Here is a 20,218-nt window from a genome sequence, read left to right as displayed (position 1 = left end):
TTACTTTAAGTGCTGGGCAAAGTTAATACCTCTTTTGATATCTGACCACAGCCTGCCCAAACAGGGTGTCTGGATTTTCCTGTACTAACAGAGACTGACAGATGGAGAATTCCGCTGAGCTTAATTAGCTCTCTGCTATTTTTGGATGACTGATACTGATGCAGTCTGATGAAGGCTATAGTTTTATGTTCTTTTTAAATGGTTTTTAGTTCATAACAATTAAAGATGTTATTGTTGCTCAGTGCAAGAATGTAAGAAGGGAAGTAGTATTTCTCTCCAATTTTAGTTGAGGAAAAAAAGATAAAACAAACTTTTTTTCCCCCCAGACTCTAATGTATGCTTACATGCCCAGACTAGCTTTTCTATGCATTGCTACCTGGCATATAGTAATTTGACAAGTTTATGTAAAAAAAAAAATAAAATAAAATAAAAAGGCTAAAGAGCATGCAAGTAGCAGAATCAGACAGACAAGGTTTGAGCAAGGTTAAATGTCAAGAGAATGCTGAGAGCCTGTAGAAAAATATTATTGCCTGAAGACAGTGATTAGAAAAACCAAAATTAACATCAGAGTGAAGAAAAACCAAAGGCTTGTGAAATTCATATGAAGAACAAACGAGGCATCAGACTTACTCAGCTAACGATAACAGGAGACAAATCTGCTAGATTTCCGAGGATTAGGATAAAGGTATTTTATATTTATTTTGTGAAAAAAGTGAGTAATATTTCCACTCACCCCAAACAAAAATATACCACACATACAGAGAGTTTCCCAGGCTACTAAGGCAGAAATAAAAGAAAATCAAAGTCTCCTCCCCCCCCATCCAGCAATAAAACACAGTTACCTTTGTTTGCAGTGATCTCACCTAAGTAGCAGCACACCCCATGTTAAAAAATAGTTATTTTTTTCACATCAGTGGTACTTTGGCTACCCAAAAGTAAGAGCAAAAGAAATTCTGAAAACAAACGATTATTGGCTCAAGAGCCACACCTTTTAACAAACAAGATCTGCATTGCATCCAATGAAGTGAGTTGTAGCTCACAAAAGCTTATGTTCTAATAAATTTGTTAGTCTCTAAGGTGCCACAAGTACTCCTTTTCTTTTTACGGATACAGACTAACATGGCTGCTACTCTGAAGATCTGCATTGTCTACTGTGGAGTATGACTTGTATTCCAACTCCATAATTTCTTATGGTAGAGATACATGCCCTGTACCTCCATGGGTTATCATTCCCCAGAGATTTTACTACTAAATACCAAGCCCCCCCCCCCCCCCCCCATCATCAAACACTAAGATACATGCATCTCCAGTGCACATCTCACTTCCTTAAAGAACATGCCTGCTCCCTTCCCAAGGGAGACCTAGGATTGGACACTTGTCCTATTTCACTACCCTTGGTGAGAACTTGGTATAAACGCAATCCTTCTTTCTGCTTTAAAGTGACACTCCAGGATGAGTGGGCAGCAGCAAGGCCTGAACCGGGGACCTCTGGATGTAAAAGGAAGAGCCCCTACTGCCTGACCTAAAGAACCCAGCTTCTGCAGACAAAGGCTGTAGCCCTGTATAAGGACTAGCCCCTAGAAGGGGGTTAGAGCAACACTGTATAAACGTGGGTTACACACTGAAGAGAAGCATGATTTCTATCAGGAGGAGAAACAGCATAGGGCGGTCTCCCTCAGTCTGACACCTCTCCTTCAGAAGAAGAAAATCAAATGGAAAGTGCTTTCACAGATTATTTTACTCCCACTGGAGCATACATCTGATTGGGAAACTTCACTTAATCTCTTTCTCCTCTCAACGGGAATCTGAAAATGGGGAGAGAAGGCCTATCCGACCTGGTTCTTGCTTCCCTCCCTCATCTTGAAGTAAGAGACAATGAACACCAGTGTGTGCATATCTCCTCTACACTACAAACCCAGGCTCATTCAAGCAGGCCGGGAGGGATGGGGCAGGGGAGGAGAGGTTAATAGGGTTCCCAAAGGAATTGAGATCTCCAAAGCAGGAGACTCTCATACTTCTGTCAATGCTCCATGGCTTTGACAGAGGCACCTCTGAGCTGAAGAGCTGTGCTTGGTCCAGCAGAGCAAATATCATACTTGACAGGCTCCCTAACCCAGGAATACTGGATGTGCTGAAACTATTAGGTAAGAACAGACCCTACAACCCACTGCCTAGTTAGCTCACTAAACAGTCCCATCTCATTTGTCGATGGAGAACTAGAGTCCCCCATCCCATCTCCCTGGTCACCAGGATGAGATGAGTTGTGGGGGAAAACAAGTCCCCATTCTCTACTAGTACCCAATCATCCCTTTTCCAGCAGCGCTTCCTCTGCCTCATCAGAGTCCTGGGGATGCCAGGGTAGCGAGACACATACCAAGATGTTCTAGTTCTCCAAGCCTCCCTTGTCCACACTATTCCCTCTGATCATTCTCTCCCCTGATCTCCACCTCAGATATCTCCAGCTACTTCCATATTCCTGTACACCTCAGGGGAAGTCAGAGTGAGTTCTTGACTCTCTAATATAGAACCATAGAATCGTAGGAGTGGAAGAGACCTTGAGAGGTCATCTAGTCCAGACCCCTGCACTTACGGCGGGACTAAGTATTATCTAGACCATCCCAGGTTTGCCTAACCAGCTTTTAAACATCTCCAATGATGGAGATTCCACAACCTCCCTGGGCAATTTATTCCAATGCTTAACAACCCTGACAGTTAGGAAGTTTTTCCTAATGTCCAACCTTACTGCCCTTGTTGCTTATCCTATTAATTGTCCTATTAAGACCCTTGGAAATTCTCATTAACAAAAACTTCATTAAGTTTCCCATCCCCCCCAAAAATAAACCCTAAACAGCAAGGAAATGCCAAGTTAGGGGACATCTCTTAACACTCATACACCATATTTCCACTGACAGTAAAAATTCTGCACTTCACAACAACTCTTCTGCTTCCAAAAAATAAACACTAAATATTAATCTTCCTCACAGGATAATGTAAAAACCCATACTTCCCCCACAAATACATAACACACCACACACTTGAATGAGGCACAGGTCCCGTGGAAAAAACAGTGTAAGATCATGTAACTAAAAACTGTATCATAATGCACATGCAAGTGCAAAGGCCAAATTAACGTTCCTCAGGTACCTTTATTCTGGAATTTCTTAAATTTTGATAAGTTGACTTTATAACGTTATTTTAGCTTAGTTTTGTGTGTGTAATTCCTAGGTTTTTAAAAAAGAAAACTGAAAAAACTCCATCATGTGGCACCGTGTTGACGCCACCTGGGTCATCAGCAGTTTTGAACCTTAAGATCCACCATACAGACCACTACCACTTAAGTTAATGGAATAACTCACAGCAGTAGTTTGCTGTCATCTTCTGAATTGACCAGCGCTAGAAGGGGATGAAAGAGATGCTTGGCCAGTGGGTTTCACAGATTTTTGGTGACAGCAGAGGAATGGTGAGACTAAGGAATCATGGGTTCCATTTCCGGATCTGGAGAGGAGCGTGTTCTAGTGGTCACAGACCTTTCTTCCCATTTCTCCTGTGGTTCCTCATCAGATCTGTCCTCCTTCCCCTTCACCTCCTTCCATTTGCCCCAGTACTTCCCAGTCCCAGATTCCTTGCCCACCCAGTCCCATTCTCCCCCCAGCTCTCAGCCCCAGTCTCCTTGCCCACCTAGCCCCAGCTGCCTTCCTCATCATCCTCCAGTCCAAGTCCCCCACCCCACCCCACAAGCTCCTTGTCACAAGCTACAAGTCTGGCTCTTATCCCCTCTGCATTCGAGTCAGGCAGCTTCTTTCTCCAAGCTGCCTGGGTGTCAGCAGGAGGAACACAGGAGAGAGACGCTCCCACCTTCTAGTGCCCAGAACCAGCCTATACAGGGGTAAGTAGCACTGCATGTTATTAAAGCAGCCCAACCCTTTCCATGATAAGCAACAGAAAGCAGGGTCTTATAACTTTACCGAACTTCAACATGGAAATTCTCCATGTTGGGTATCTTCCTCCGGCTGAATTTTTGTGGAGAATTTCAGCCCAAACATGTCAGTATCTGAGACCAAATGCAGGGAAAATACATTTTGCAATGTTAAAAAAAATTCTGGTGACTTTGTCTTTGGAAAGCTCTAGCTTTCAGAGTACACTTGTGCCATTGCTGCTGAGCACCTAAGCGTGCCCCATCCCAGGGCTAGAGGTGCGAAGCCGGGCTTTCCCGTAATTGCAGCTGCCAGCTGCTCTGGGCTGTGGTGCGTTTGGCACTGGAACTGAGGTGGGGAGCCTGTTTCTCCTGTGCTCACAATGACCCCTCTTGCTGGCATCCAGGCAACGTGGAGCAAGAAGCCCGACTCAAATGTAGAGGGGACAACAACCAGACTGCATGGGAGAAGTAGACTGAACAAATAGGTGGGAGGGGGAAACTGCAGGAGGACATTAATAATTCTGTTTTTGGAGCACAGTTGAATAGTGTGCACTAAATAAAGTCCAGGGCCACACAATGAACAAGGATAAAAAATAACGAGTGAGCATGTAATTAAAGACTGTATCACAATGCATATGCGGAAGGAGGCCAAATTAACGTTGTCCGAGCAACCTTAATTCTGGCATTTCCTATTTTTTGAGTGTTTGACTTTGCAACCTTAATAATATTCTTTTAACGTATTTTTGTGCATAATAAAATTGTATTATTTATAGCTATAGAGAGCTGTAAATAATCATAAGATAATTTGATATTTTTAAAGATGGAGTTTTTGGTTTGTTTTTTTTAAGGTGAAAGAGTATCTACATAGAAAGGAGTGCTCCATTACGCAATTCATACATTGTTACTTTCAGCACTAACACCCCTTTCCTTCTACTACAGAACAGAGAGACAAAGTTTCTGAGGGAAAGGAGGAGGTGAATCAGTTCAAGATCTAGGAAGTCTGACTAGCTAGAAGGCATTCAAAGGGTGTATCTGACTAAAAGGAGGATTTTTTTATTCTGGTTATATTTCGGGGGAATAGCAGTTCTGTGCAGTTGTTAATCTATACAACAATCTAGAACCTTGGACCGAAATCTGTTGGCTTGAAAAGTAAGCATCCCCTGATTTTTATCTTCTTGCTTATAAACATCCCATTTTAAAAGTTCACCTTAATAAAGTTAATTCAACTCCGTTACCTGAACCTAGAAGGATTAAGTGTTTTGCATATAAATGCAATAAAGTGCTAACCTTTTTTTTTTTTTTTTAAAACCACTTTGTAGTGATGAGGAAACAATGTATTCATGGATGTTAATGGAGGGCAATTAACACTTTACTAGTGGGCAACTATATACTTAATTTGTCCAAAAAGTTCTTAAGGTACAGATCAGTATGTGTGGTGGAAGTTTCTTACCAGCTGCTGGTAGATCCAACTTTGCTCGTTTCAGTTCAGACATCGAATTTTGGAGCTGCTCTATTACAAAGTCATCTTCTAAGAAGAAATCCTTCGATAGAGTCTCCTGAAGAAATTCTACAAGTTCTTCCATTTGTAATTTCAGCAGATGTTCTAGATCGGAACAAGAACATTATTGTGGACAAATAAGTTTTTATGATAAAAATCCAAAGAAAAAGTCTACTACAGAGTTGAAATGCCTTTACAGATTCTTTTAACAATTTTGCAAATGGAATGAAACACATCTAACTAATTAAACAGAAAAAAAAATCACAGGCAGTTATTTTACACTAGACATTTACTAAGCATGCTATAAAACACATTCACTCATTACCCCTCTAAACATTTTCTCCTTTTTTGTACCCATATATTTCTCTCTCGGTCAGTGTTTGAAACTTTAAAACTAAGGTCCCCTTCAGAAAAATGAAACTAATCACACACTCCTAAAATTCCGATATGACACATTAAAATCTACAGATTTTTTTTCATTTATATATCTTCCATCTCCTGCTCCCCCACCTTGGGAAATGGTTCATAATATACTTATCCTCCTTTTAAAATGCTTTGAAGAGCCGTGAAAATTTAAGACATTTAAGGTGCCCTCATTTGCAAATGAGTCAGTACTCACTGAAATGACTGTGGCAGTGTAGAGCAAGAGAGATTGTTTCAGGCTCTCTGCAGATTCAGGTATGTATTGCTGCATCAGTTACATTCAGGTCACATTTTGAAGCTTTATTCTGCAGTCATAACAGCTAAACTCCAACTTTTTATTTTATATATATAAAAACCAATTCTACTCTTAAAAGTTTTACCAGCATAGCTATGTCAGGTAAGGGGGATGATTTTTATTACGACGTAGCTATACTGGCAAAAGACCTTCTGTAGAAGCAGTTATACTGGCAAAAAATGCTTTTTTTCTGGTATCGCTTATTTTGCTCACCGAATCAGAATAAGCTGCATCAGCAGAAACACTTTTTAGACAGTATAAATGAATCTACACTAGGACAGTTTTGCCTGTGTAGCTATAAAAACAAAACTTTTAAGCACAGACAAGACTGAAAGCTGGGACTCTGGAGAACAAATGAGAGGTTTGAACATGATGCCTCTTCTCTGCCTCCCAATGTGGTCCATTCGTTCGTGCTTCCCCCGTCTTTCCTTCAGGAAACACTGCTCAAAGGGTATGTCTACACAGCAACTAGACACCCATGGCTGGCTCAGGCTGTGGGGCTGTTTCATTGCTTTGTAGACTTCTGGGCTCCAGCTGGAGCCTGGGCTCTGGGAGCCTGTGAGGTAGGAGAGTCCCAGAGCTCGGTCTCCCACCTGAGCCTGCAAGTCTACACAGCCTCACAGCTGGAGTCCAATGAACCTGAGTCAGCTACCATGAGCCAGACGCAGGATTTTTTGTTTTTTTGCTGTGTAGACATACTCCAAGAGTCCTTGATATTTTTACGCAGTGAGGTGCTACACTGAACATGTTAAAAGGCTAGTATTAAGGTAAAAACCTGCAAATTATCACTATTGTTTCTCAGAGGCTTGCGACTGAACACTCTTCACTTAAAACAAACAAAATCAAACCAAAAAAAGGGGGGTGGGACAAGAATTATACTGATTTTGTTTTCAGAAAAGAGGAAGACTGAAATCTGATTCCTACCATTACTTGTTCTTAAGATTCTTGAACATTTTAAGTAGTATAACAATTATAAACATTCTTCATCTTCAAAAATTTTTATGAACAAACTAATAAGCGGCTCCTGTGAGAGATAGTGATGCAGCATCCCCATAGTTAAATGGGGTAAATTACTTAGCGAGATTAAGATAGTAATTCTGCAAAGTCCTCCACATGGACCTCTGCATTCCCATGGAGCCCTGGAGACTTCTTTGATGGGCCTATATGACTTATTCAAGGCCACAAAAGAAGACAGCACTGAAACCACGACTAGGGGTAAAATTTTCAGAAGCATCAAAGTGACTTAGGAGCCCAAGACCCATTTTCAAAAGTGACATATGCACTTAGGAACCTAAGTCTGATTTAAAGTCAATGGGGCTTGGGCTCTTAAGTCATTTCAGAAAATGGGACATGGATGCTTTTGAAAATTTTACCCTGGCAGTATGATGTTCAGGCTCCTAGATCATATGCTCAATATCATTAGACCAACTGTCTCTCAAAAAAAGCTACAATATGTACAGTCCTTGATTTGTTTGCTTTTAGATTTCAGAACTCCAGTTCAGGTGTTGGCTCCCCTGCTCCCAATATATTCTAATAAAAAATCTACAGCAACCTTATTACTTTTAGGTGTCGGTGATTACTAGTATTTAAAGGGTTTACTCAGCAAAATTTAAAGCTTTAACTCATGTCTGTATTTCTTCTTACTGCAAAGTATATGTGAAACAAAAGCTAATAGGAGTACAATTTCAAGATCATGTGATCATGTAATTGAAGACTGTATCATAATGCACATGCACACAAAGGGGCCAAAAATTAATATGGCACAGGGCAATTTTCAATCTGGAATTTCCTAATTTGACTTTGCAATCTTAATAGTGTTCTTTTTAAGGTAGTTGTGTGTGTAATTTTTCTAGTTTTAAAAAAAAACCCTGAAATTAACCCTAATTTAATCATGTGGGATCATACTGACACCCATATCGCTTATGTGCAGGGTTTGAACCTGTTGATCCACCACACAGATCTTTGCCACTTGAGCTAATGGAGTAACAAAGTAGTAGTAGGTTGTTGTTATCCTCTGTGTGGACCAGCACTAGAGGAGGATGGGACACTTTAACAGAGGGTTTCAAAGATATTTGTTGACATCAGAGGAATTACACATATGACACATCAAGGCATGTATCTATGCCATGCCAACAATCCTAGACCATAGTAGTATCAGAAGTAAGTTACTCACCATCCTTATTCTACAGCTAATTTACATGCAAAGATTTCATTGGTTGTATGAGGGAGACTGGCTTTTCGCATACTTCCCTCGTGGCTGAAGGTACTATGTCTTAGATGTTGTCTCTCTCAGTGCATCAACAGCACAGTAATGAACAACCTGTTGTAGCTTATTATCATATTAACCTATGATGAGTAACGGCACACAGCTAGGAAACTAACATGTTGATTTGCTTTAGGAAGCCCACTGGGGGTGGAGGGGAGAGAATCTGTTTCAGCTATGAATTTTTTCTAAAACTATGTTTCACACAATTGTTTCCTGCTGCTTACAATAAGGGGAGTTTAATACCTTATATAACAGCCAGAAACACAGAAAGACTGCCTATGTACCAGATTTTTATGTAGCCAATGCACTGAGCCAAGCCAAGCCAAGCCACAGAGTTAAAAGAAAAATTATACAGGTGATTATTTTAGTAGCTGGTAAGGAAAAGAGAAGCAGTATCTACCACAGAGTGGCATTAAGTATAGATGGTCCACCAAAGAGTAGAATTAGGCTTGGATGCATCATGTCATCCCCCATGCCAGCTAAAGGAAAAGGCTTCTGGAAAATTGTAGTAGGGAAAAAGCAAAAAACAGGAAAGGGCCAAACTTGAGACTCTTAACCCTCTTTTGATCTAGCAAAACACTACATTAAAGAATTACCAGAACCCAAGTAACTACAATGCTTATTCCCACAATTTTCTAGAGGCTGTGTCATTTACTGAGTAAATACAATTTAAATCCCTTTTTACTATTGTTCAACTGTATAATAATGAGTAATTTACTCTACCAAATAAGACATTTCTTCTCCTGAAAGTCACTTAAGATTTCCTGGCACAATTACCCAAGATATCGGATAATTAGCTTTTCAAGTCCTGCCATGCAATTGAACAATATTCTTTGTCAGTTCCTTGCAGAACAGTAATTCCAGCATCAGCTATATAGCATGATTTAGAAGGTTGTTAATTTGAGGGCATCACAGTCACGCTGTGCTGTGATGAAAGATTATGCAGTCACAAAGGAGAGATCAAAACAGGAGAAAAAAACATTTGCAAATATATATATATTTTTAACAATAAAAGCCAAATAGAGGAAATGACTATTTTTAAAAAACAATAGACTACTTAAAAACTAGTCGAATCTTTGTTTAGCATTTAAGTTTATGAGAGATCTCTTACTTCTATGTAGTTTCAGAATTGTGTAAGACATAGCAGTGAGAACTCGCTCTCCTTCAAGTATGTAGATATCCCATATCCTGAGAGTTAATGTAAAGGGAGTCTGCAATGACAGAATCAGCCAGAAATGTCAAAACAGCTTACCCTAACATATGACTAAAAATAGAAATACAAAAATATACAGATACTCACACGATCAAGGAAACACTGAAAAAACCACTTCATTGTGTAAAAGCTAGTGGAAATCTCCTGGGAGTCCTGTAAAAAGCAACAATTTATAAATACTCTATTAAGAACGCTGCAATGTACTGCCAAGCACATAAAGGCCTCCCACTTTTTAACCTGGAGCAATAGCAAAGTACCTTCAGCCCAAAACTCAAAGTGAGCTGTTAGACTAACTCCTGCCCTAAGACTTGCTCACTGTACAATTGAACTTAGCTGCTACTGCTGTCTGGGCATAGCGTTCAGGCATTCTTCACACAAAAGAATTCTATTTCAAACAACGTTGCTTCAGTCCAGGTTTCTCTCTCTTGTTTATATTTTTCCTTCATCTCCTTTTTCTGAAGAGAGATGTAGATGTTTGAGGATGAATATTAAGGGGTACCCCTGGAAACATTAAGTCTTCCACTTATTGTCAAAACAAGTATAGAAGAGAGTGCATGTTTCTTTCATGTTCTGGAGGAGCCAGAGCTCAGTCTGCAGGCCCATTTAATCTTTAACTTCTCTGCTGACAAGGCTGCTAGCAAGGGTGCCTATTAGTGCTAGATGAGGTGGTGATCTTGTGAGGTGGAGATCTATCCACCAGGAAACAGACTAAGATCATCAATTCATTTCACATAGGACCTCGAATCATTAGAATGATAATGAATTTCACTTCTTACTAACAGGGGCTTAGTTTGAACTAGCGGTTTAAGAGATGAAAGGTTTTGTATTCCATTAGTCATCTGCTGTCTTCCCACCATGTACACAGTTTATATTTCTGCATAGCAAATAATTACTTTCCTTCTAAATAGGAAAAAGCTTGCTATTCCTGAAATAACTTTCCATATCTTGAGTATCAATACCAACTAACAGTAACAAGAAGCAAAAAGACATGACATGCATATACTTTTCTGTAATTGTAAAACAACTGCCACTCCTGTCACTTGCATTAGCACGGTAGCATTAGTTACAATGTGAAACTCTTGGAGACTAGGCTGCTGTTTGAGTGGTGAGGCAGCCAAGAAATTAAGTGACACTGAATTTCGTCTTCTCTGATGACTATGGGATAGCACAATTTTAAATTAAGCCTCCATGCTTGTCACAGTCAGCTATTTCACAAGTTTCGGAAACATAAGTTCTGAATTAATGAGGGACTGACAGTACAAGAATCAATAGTCATCTGGCATATTCACAGGCCATACATGTTTTGCCATTCCTTGTTGTTCTTCATTGCTCATACCGGTTCAGCAGGGATCATCACAAGCTAGTACGTAAACAAATTCAATCTCTTTGTTCAACCAGTGTTACAGCTTTCTCTCTCATTTTAAGGTATATATAATGGAAGTTTCTAAAGAGGTGGAGTATTTGGAAAGATAAAACTACTGATTATTCTCTGGATTCAGGCCTGTGTTAGATCAGTAAAACCAATGGCATAGTTCAGTCTTGCAGTTTTGAGATACAGAGTAGCGACTGGTTAATTTTATGTCCAATGTTATATTATGTTATAGTCGAGACTCTGTAAACCATAACTTCCATTTGAAAATAATTATTCATAGGTACTATTACTGTAAGAAAGATGTGGCATATCCCCAGTGAGAAATTGTGACAATTAACTTCTAAAAGCATCTGAAACAATCCTAAAAAATAAAGAACTCATTTATAGGATGAGTCATTAAAACAAATGGGCTTGTTTGGCGATTTCCCAGTAAAACAAGGTGAATCAACAGTCGACTACATATAAGAAAATATAGTGGGTCAGGTTCTCAGTTGGTGTCAATTGTTGTAGTTCCAATAAAAAAAAAAATCAACACAGCTAAACTGATTTACTCCAGCACATGGCCTGGTATATATAATTCAAAGAAGATCTCGCAGGTTCTAGTAATACATGTTTATTGAGATTTCATATGTTCCTGTTTGCAACTGGCTGAAAGGTCCCTCAGAAGGTGAGCACTATTAAGATACTCTAAATAAAGTATGTCCACACTAGAAATACTACAGCGGCACAGCTGCACTGCAGCTGACACTCTGTAGATCATTCTCAAGAGGTTCTGAGGAAAAACTATTCTTGGTTATTAAATATATTATAATGGATATGGACAATAACATCATATCACCAGAATGACTGACCACCGTGAAGTTTTATCATCTAGTCATATCCTATTGCTCTTATTAAATACTATTTTACTTGTTGGTTTACTTTGATTTATTAAAAGCACCTATTCAAAAACGAAGGGCCGAGAGCATAACCAGTGGCTCTATGCCTGGTAAGCCAAAATCCTCCAAAATTAAAGCAATAAGAAGCTCTGACCTATAGTCCAAAACTTGCATGAACTCTACTGTGAAAACGGAAGCCATAATTTTCATTCCAGAGGCAAGTGAGCTACTGGATCTCTGTTTTCACTACACAGTAGTTTAAAAAAATCGTAAGATATACCCTGTGATTTTGGATTAATCTTTTACTGTAATGAAGAGAACATTTCCAAACTAATATATGTCACAGCATGGCCTGAACAAGACTCAGCACATTGTAAAAAAAAAGTTGATTAGATTTTAGTGTATATACTATTAATGTTCAATAGAAACAGATTTAAGTAGTATCTGAGCCAGCTACAGTCATCAGGAAGTTATTCTCGCCATAATGCATGTGTGTTGCGTTCCCACTAAAAAGGTTACATGAACATTACTTATTGTTTGGCTTGAATGTGCTCAACATTGTAATGAAAATAACAAACACAGTCCCAGCCCAAGGATTTCATAACCGAGAGGTAAACAGAGTGTACACTCTATTTCTTATGCCCAAGTTCTGAAAAAATTTCATTCCTCCTATCACGGAGGTTACTCATGTCCAGCAGTTGCAGTTCCTCGAGATTCGTCCCCCTCTGGGTGCTCCACTTCAGATGTGCCTGCTCCCCTCAAGCCCTTGATCAGAGATTTTTCTAATAGCCGCATCCTTTTTACCCACTTGTGTCCTATGTATCCTTGTGCTGCACACTGAGGGTATATAGCCCTCAGTTCCTTCTCCAGCCAAATATCCTAAGAAAACAGTCTGAAGCAGAGGGGAAAGAGGGTGGGTAGTGGAGCACGCATTGGGGGACACATCTTGAAGAACTGTAATTCCTGCAGAAGGTGACCTCTTCTTCTTGAGTAGGATCCCTATGGGTGCTCCACTTCAAGTAGTACTTTGAAGAGGAACATCTTTTTCTGCCTCTTCTTCAATAGGTGTCCTTATGGATGCTCTACTTCAAGTGACGCCCAAGCAGGATCCCCAGAAGGAGGAGGGAGCTTCAGAATTGAGTCTAGAACTGAAGATAGTACCGCATTACCAAGTGCCCATAAGATCTGGCGGCACGGCTCAAAGCAGAGTGCTTAGACAATGTATGTGCTGAAGCCCATGTAGCGGCTGTACTTAAGTATGCTGTGGATGTTGCTTCTCATCTGGTAGTGTGTGCTATCACCCTTTGGGAGGGTTGAGCAGCAGCTGTATCATAACAGGCAACAATACACAAGAGATCCACCTCGACAGTCTCTGAAGAGAGACTGCAAACCGCTCGCATTTGTCTGCAATGGAAACAACTGCCTAGGTGACTTCCAAAAGCGTGTGGTCATATGTAGGTAGAAAGCCAATACCTTTCTAACATCTAAGGTAGGCAAACAGGTCTCCCGTTGAGATGTCTGCAGTTTTGGAAAAAAAACACTGGTAGATGAATGGACTGCTTAAGATGAAATTCTGATAGTACCGTCGGTAAGAATTTAGGGTGTGGGCATAAAGAGACCTTGTCCTCGAAGAACACCATAAAGGGGAGATCCGCCATCAAGGCCCCAATTTCTCTGACCCAAGGGGCCAATGTGACAGATGCTAAAAAGGACATTTTCATATATAAGTGGAACAGGTTGCCATTGACTGGTATGCAGGTCTCATGACATATTTAAATACCAGATTGAGGTCGCAAGTCAGAGCGGGAACTCTAACATGGGGGTAAAGGTTCCCAAATATTTAATAAATCTTGACGACAGGCTGAGCAAATGGTTCTGGCTAAAAATTCACCATCTGAGATGATGGGCTAAAATTGTTCCCTATGTTCCTGTGGAACATATTCAATAAAAGCCAGTTTATAAAATTATATTTGGCCATGATTACCTATAGTTTGTGATCTGAAATTGCAGGGTCATCGACGAGTAAGATTTCCATTCAAAAAGGTCTAGACTCTTTTGGTCCTTGTCATACAGTGTAGACTTGGAGTAGCACTGCTTACCCCATTCATTTATTGCATCTATCACCAGGGAGTTAGATGTGGAGCGGCAGAACAAAAATTTGGAGTCCTTGGGAAGAACATAATATTTTTTATCCTCCCGTTTACAAGTTGGTGGAATGGTAGCAGGTGTTTGCTGCACTGTCTTTGCCAGGAACGCCTCATTAACAGGTAACACAACCCTACCGAATGTTGCTGACTTCAAGATTTTAGACCTTGACCTCTTGGAGTCGTATTTGAAGAGTGTCAGCTACCTCTTTATAAGGTCCTCAAATTGCCAGAAATTGTCAGCCAGGGACGGTGGTGGAAGCATAATCACCTTATCTGAAGACAAGGCCACCACTCAAATAAGAGTTTGCGCGGTGGCCTTCTTATTCACCCTAGCCCCCTACTCCTCCAACTTCTGTTGGTGGGCTGGTTGGGGAGAAGACTGCAGAAAAACTGCAGAATGAAACTGCAGAAAAACCTGAGTGTCTCTGGATTAAGTTTAGAAGAGTGAGCAACAAGGGTGATGTCGTCGTGGGAGTCTGCTATAGACCATCGGACCAGGGGGATGAGGTGGACGAGGCTTTCTTCCGGCAATTAATGGAAGTTACTAGATCGCAGGCCCTGGTTCTTATGGGAGACTTGAATCACCCTGATATCTGCTGGGAGAGCAATACAGCGGTGCACAGACAATCCAGGAAGTTTTTGGAAAGGGTAGGGGACAATTTCCTGGTGCAAGTGCTGAAGGAGCCAACTAGGGGCAGAGCTCTTCTTGACCTGCTGCTCACAAACCGGGAAGAATTAGTAGGGGAAGCACAAGTGGATGGGAACCTGGGCGGCAGTGACCATGAGATGATTGAGTTCAGGATCCTGACACAGGGAAGAAAGGAGAGCAGCAGAATACGGACCCTGGACTTCAGAAAAGTAGACCTTTGACAACCTCAGGGAACTGATGGGCAGGATCCCCTGGGAGAATAACATGAGGGGGAAAGGAGTCCAAGAGAGCTGGCTGTATTTTAAAAAATCCTTATTGAGGTTACAGGGACAAACCATCCCGATGTGTAGAAAGAACAGTAAATATGGCAGGTGACCAGCTTGGCTTAACAGTGAAATCCTTGCTGATCTTAAACACAAAAAAGCAGCTTACAAGAAGTGGAAGATTGGACAAATGACCAGGGAAGAGTATAAAAATATTGCTCGGGCATGCAGGAGTGAAATCAGGAAGGCCAAATCACACCTGGAGTTGCAGCTAGCAAGAGATGTTAAGAGTAATAAAGGTTTCTTCAGGTATGTTAGCAACAAGAAGAAAGTCAAGGAAAGTATAGGCCCCATACTGAATGAGGGAGACAACCTAGTGACAGAGGATGTGGAAAAAGCTAATGTACTCAATGCTTTTTTTGCCTCTGTCTTCACGAACAAGGTCAGCTCCCAGACTACTGCACTGGGCAGCACAGCATGGGGAGGAGGTGACCAGCCCTCTGTGAAGAAAGAAGTTGTTCGGGACTATTTAGAAAAGCTGGACGTGCACAAGTCCATGGGGCCGGATGCACTGCATCCGAGAGTACTAAAGCAGTTGGCGGATGTGATTGAAGAGCCTTGGCCATTATCTTTGAAAACTCATGGCGATCGGGGGAGGTCCCGGACGACTGGAAAAAGACTAATGTAGTGCCCATCTTTTAAAAAGAGAAGAAGGAGGAGGATCCTGGGAACTACAGGCCAGTCAGCCTCACCTCAGTCCCTGGAAAAATCATGGAGCAGGTCCTCAAGGAATCAATTCTGAAGCACTTAGAGGAGAGGAAAGTGATCAGGAACAGTCAGCATGGATTCACCAAAGGCAAGTCATGCCTGACTAATCTAATTGCCTTCTATGACGAGATAACCGGCTCTGTGGATGAGGGGAAAGTGGTGGACGTGTTGTTCCTTGACTTTAGCAAAGCTTTTGACACAGTCTCCCACAGTATTCTTGCCAGCAAGTTAAAGAAGTATGGGCTGGATGAATGGACTATAAGGTGGATAGAAAGCTGGCTAGATTGTCGGGCTCAACAGGTAGTGATCAATGGCTCCATGTCTAGTTGGCAGCCGGTATCAAGTGGAGTGCCCCAAGGGTCGGTCCTGGGGCCGGTTTTGTTCAATATCTTCATTAATGATCTGGAGGATGGTGTGGATTGCACCCTCGGCAAGTTTGCAGATGACACTAAACTGGGAGGAGAGGTAAACACGCTGGAGGGGAGGGAGAGGACACAGAGGGACCTAGACAAATTAGAGGATTTGGCCAAAAGAAATCTGATGAGGTTCAACAAGGACAAGTGCAGAGTCCTGCACTTAGGACGGAAGAATCCCATGCACCGATACAGACTAGGGACCAAATGGCTTGGCAGCAGTTCTGCAGAAAAGGACCTAGGGGTTACAGTGGACGAGAAGCTGAATATGAGTCAACAGTGTGCCCTTGTTGCCAAGAAGGCCAATGGCATTTTGGATGTATAAGTAGGGGCATTGCCAGCAGATCGAGGGACGTGATCGTTCCCCTCTATTCGACATTGGTGAGGCCTCATCTGGAGTACTGTGTCCAGTTTTAGGCCACACACTACAAGAAGGATGTGGAAAAATTGGAAAACGTCCAGCGGAGGGCAACAAAAATGATTAGGGGACTGGAACACATGACTTATGAGGAGAGGCTGAGGGAACTGGGATTGTTTAGTCTGCAGAAGAGAAGAATGAGGGGGGAATTTGATAGCTGCTTTCAACTACCTGAAAGGGGGTTCTAAAGCGGATGGATCTAGACTGTTCTCAGTGGTAGCAGATGACAGAACAAGGAGTAATGGTCTCAAGTTGCAGTGGGGGAGGTTTAGGTTGGATATTAGGAAAAACTTTTTCACTAGGAGGGTGGTGAAACACTGGAATGCGTTACCTAGGGAGGTGGTGGAATCTCCTTCCTCAGAAGTTTTTAAGGTCAGGCTTGAGAAAGCCCTGGCTGGGATGATTTAGTTGGGGATTGGTCCTGCTTTGAGCAGGGGGGTGGACTGGATGACCTCCTGAGGTCCCTTCCAACCCTGATATTCTATGATTCTATGAAGACTATTGGAAAACTCTAGCCTTCCTATGTGTTGGAGTCAGGGGTCTGGCAAACTGCTGCCGATACACAGCCCACAGATCTCAGTATGGCCATTGAGAGGGCTCCTATGGGAGAGAGGGTGACATTCACAGTCAGTTCCACCACACTTCTTGTTGTGCACAAGGTTCTTTCTACAAGCGTCAAAAAGCAGGTTCCTATGCAGATGCGTAGGAAAACCCCATACTGAGATAGAAAACACTAACTGGAAGTCTCCTTCATCCTCCTCAATAACCTCTAATGGGCGGGGGGGGAGAGAAACAGCAGAAAAGGGTAGGCAGTCCTCTGGTAAGAGAGCGCGATGGTAATCCAAAGATTGGGGTTTCGGTACCAAGCAACACTCAGTACCTATGAGCAGCATAGACTCCAGTTTCTCCATCACTGACAACTCACTAGAGTACCTGAATTCCTGCTGTACTGAGTAGATCACTACTGATGTGGTAGCCAAAGATGTACCACTGACTGGGAGCATACTGTACAGGGGCCAATGGTGCCTGGTGCCTTGGTATGCCCAGTACCAACAGTGCAAAACAGAGAGGTACCAATGGCAGAGCTGTGTCAGAGGGTACCAGTCTGCAGAAGTGCTTATCCTTGTCCCCCTTCTCCCTCGTAGACAGTGATGGGGCCCTGTCAGAGCTATGATCTTCTTTAGAGCTCTGTGACTTTCCAGCCTTGCCAGTACTGGAGGAAGTGTTATGAGAGAACAGGACTTGACATAACTGTAGCCATCTTGTGTATTCAGCCACCATTCCTTTGAAGTGAGAACAGTACGTAGTCAGGAATAATTTGGTCTTTGCCAAAGAGCAAGCAGACAAAACAGCTACACAGCTGCAGTGTTGCTAATAAGGATTGATAAAGTGACAGATTCATGAGAATGGGAGAGGGTGTGGATAGCTGACCTTGGATCTGTGATCATGAGGTTTATTTGCTGGAAATTGTTTTGCTGATAAGTAGAATTATGAGTTCTTTGTTGTTACTAGGGAAATTGTTAGCCCACTAGATGTTACTATAAGTTATGTGCTTTGTATTGAGCAATCTATAAAAAGATTACTTAGAGTGTACAATGTGGAGAAGTTAAGAGAGAGATTATGACGAGCTAGGAGACTGACATCCAACTTCCCAGTGGCTAGTACGAAGGTGGGCCACCAGAAACCTGCTGCTGATCACTCATCACCATCTTAGTCTTTGGGTAACTATATCTGGGGTGCTCTAGACTATTGTTATTTTAGATGTGTGCTTGGGACTCAATAAAAACAAGGATTTTTGGGTGAAAGCACTCTTGTGTGTACCAATCATGTAGCACACGGAGAAGCTGTGTCCCCATTGAATTATCTCCTGAAGCCGCTTGGAAAACAAAGACTATTTACCATAGTTTTGGGTTCAGAAAACCCCAGGTAACAGAGGAGTCTTTTGCGTCTATGGTATTGAGTTGAGAGGTTGAGGACTTTTAGGAGCCAGCTCCTTACAATGAGAGTTCAAGCTCCTCTTCTTCAAAGCTTTCCCTGAGGCCTCCATTGTCTTCCTTCTTAGGGGAAACCTGTGGTGAGACTTAAGGGGTGCTGGTGGATGGAATCTTCTGAGCTGACTCAGAAGCAGGTTGAAAGGAGCACTCCATCACCAGCAGCCTCAATTTAATCTCCCTGTCCCTCCGTGCTCTGGATTTGGGGGCCAGGCAGAAGTTGCACTTCTGGGAGACATCGGACTCTCCCAAGCAATGGACACACCTGTAGTGGCTGTTGCTAACCAGGATAGCCTCTCGACAAGACAGGCAATGTTTGAAACCTGGTAAGCCAGGCATGCCCTGCCAGGAGAGTAAGGCTCCCAGGAGGAAGGGGAGGAAGATGAAAGAAAGTCAATCCTTTCACTATTTAGATCCTTTACAGTTAGTTACATATGACAACTAACACTAAACTAATACTAAACCCAAAAACTATAGCTAAAGTGAATAGCCGAGGCATGTTCATGGTAGATGCGCTAAGGCTCCATCTCAGTCTGAGGTGATTCAGAAGGAACTGAGGAAAGTTCACCCACACAGCCCCATACAGGTCCACCGACAGGGGAGCAGGGCAAAGGAGGCAATTGCCCAGGGGCCTGGGCCATTTTAAAGGGCCTGGAGGGGCCCGGCCACCACCGCAGTAGCAGCAGCAACCGGGAGCCCTGGGCCCCTTTAAATCACACAGGTGCGCACCCGAGTCCCAGCACCTGCCGTGTGCTGCAGAGTGGCTTTGCTGGGCTGGGCCACGAGGCTCTGTGCACCGCGCCGGACAGTGCTGGGGCAGGAGGGGCCCTGGGCAGCCGGAGGGTGAGTCGGGCAGTAGCCCCTGAGCTGTGCCGGGGGCAGAGCTGACCTGGCTGTGGCAACCATTGCTGCAACTTTGTAACCAGGAGCAAAACTTTCTGCATCCATGTGAGTGAGCCGGGGGTAGGAGTTGCTGGGCTGGGAACAGAGTGTGGGAGCTAAGCTCAGAGGGTAGAGCTGGGGGCAGAGGAACTGGGCTGGGGATGGCTGTAGGGAGCCAGGCTGGGAAAGGAAAAGAGCAGGGTAGGGGGCACAGTGCTAGGCAGGGACAACTTGGGGGGGGGGGGGGGGAGAGGGGAGAGGAAAAGAGCCGGGGACAGACTCGAGATCAGACTCAGGATCCAGCAGCCACTGGTCCAACATCTGCAGCAAAGGCGCTGACAGCACACCGCTGGGTGCTGGCTGGACTTTGTCTGGGGTCCACCAGGAGGAGAAAGGTGGGTCTTGGAAGGGGGAGGGGAGGGTGTTTCAGTGACAGCGCTAGGCTGGTGGGGGGGGGGGGGGGAGAGGTATTTGAGGCTATTTTGATTTGAGGCTGGGGGCTGTTCTTTGGCTGATCTCATTAGTGGATTATCTCTGGTATTTGGAGATGGTTTGGGGGTGATGGGATGATTGAAGATCGGGGCTGGTAGTTGGGGGTGGGGAGATGTTGCTGTTGGGACTGTTGTAAAGGGAAGAGTGATGGGAGTCTCACCAGAGGATTTATTTATGTTCACTCATAATAATTCTGGTGGATGCTCCCTCACTGACCATTTTAAAATCAAGATCTAAAAAAATCTGTTGTGGGAATTATTTTTGGGAAGTTCAGTGGCCTGGGTTATGCAGGAGGTCAGACTCACCCGTCTGGCCTCGGAATCTATGAATAAGA

At 42.9% G+C, this 20,218-nt stretch overlaps 1 protein-coding gene across 7 annotated transcripts in view; it reads right to left on the bottom strand.

Annotated features, from left to right (window-relative positions):
- Positions 1-20,218, bottom strand: part of USP6NL (USP6 N-terminal like) — a 203,817-nt gene that overhangs the window by 14,621 nt on the left and 168,978 nt on the right. For all 7 annotated transcript variants that reach the window (XM_043553006.1, XM_037889328.2, XM_037889330.2 and 4 more), the window contains 3 exons: positions 9,699-9,764; positions 9,510-9,609; positions 5,367-5,519 (listed from right to left, as the gene is read on the bottom strand). In XM_043553006.1, the coding sequence (XP_043408941.1) occupies positions 5,367-5,519; positions 9,510-9,609; positions 9,699-9,764 (319 nt within the window). The remainder of the gene's footprint in view (positions 1-5,366; positions 5,520-9,509; positions 9,610-9,698; positions 9,765-20,218) is intronic.

This window comes from Chelonia mydas, chromosome 1, assembly GCF_015237465.2.
Source record: "Chelonia mydas isolate rCheMyd1 chromosome 1, rCheMyd1.pri.v2, whole genome shotgun sequence".
Taxonomy (NCBI): Eukaryota; Metazoa; Chordata; order Testudines; family Cheloniidae; genus Chelonia; species Chelonia mydas.
Note: the sequence above shows the minus strand (reverse complement) of the source record. Positions and strands in the feature narration are given on the sequence as shown.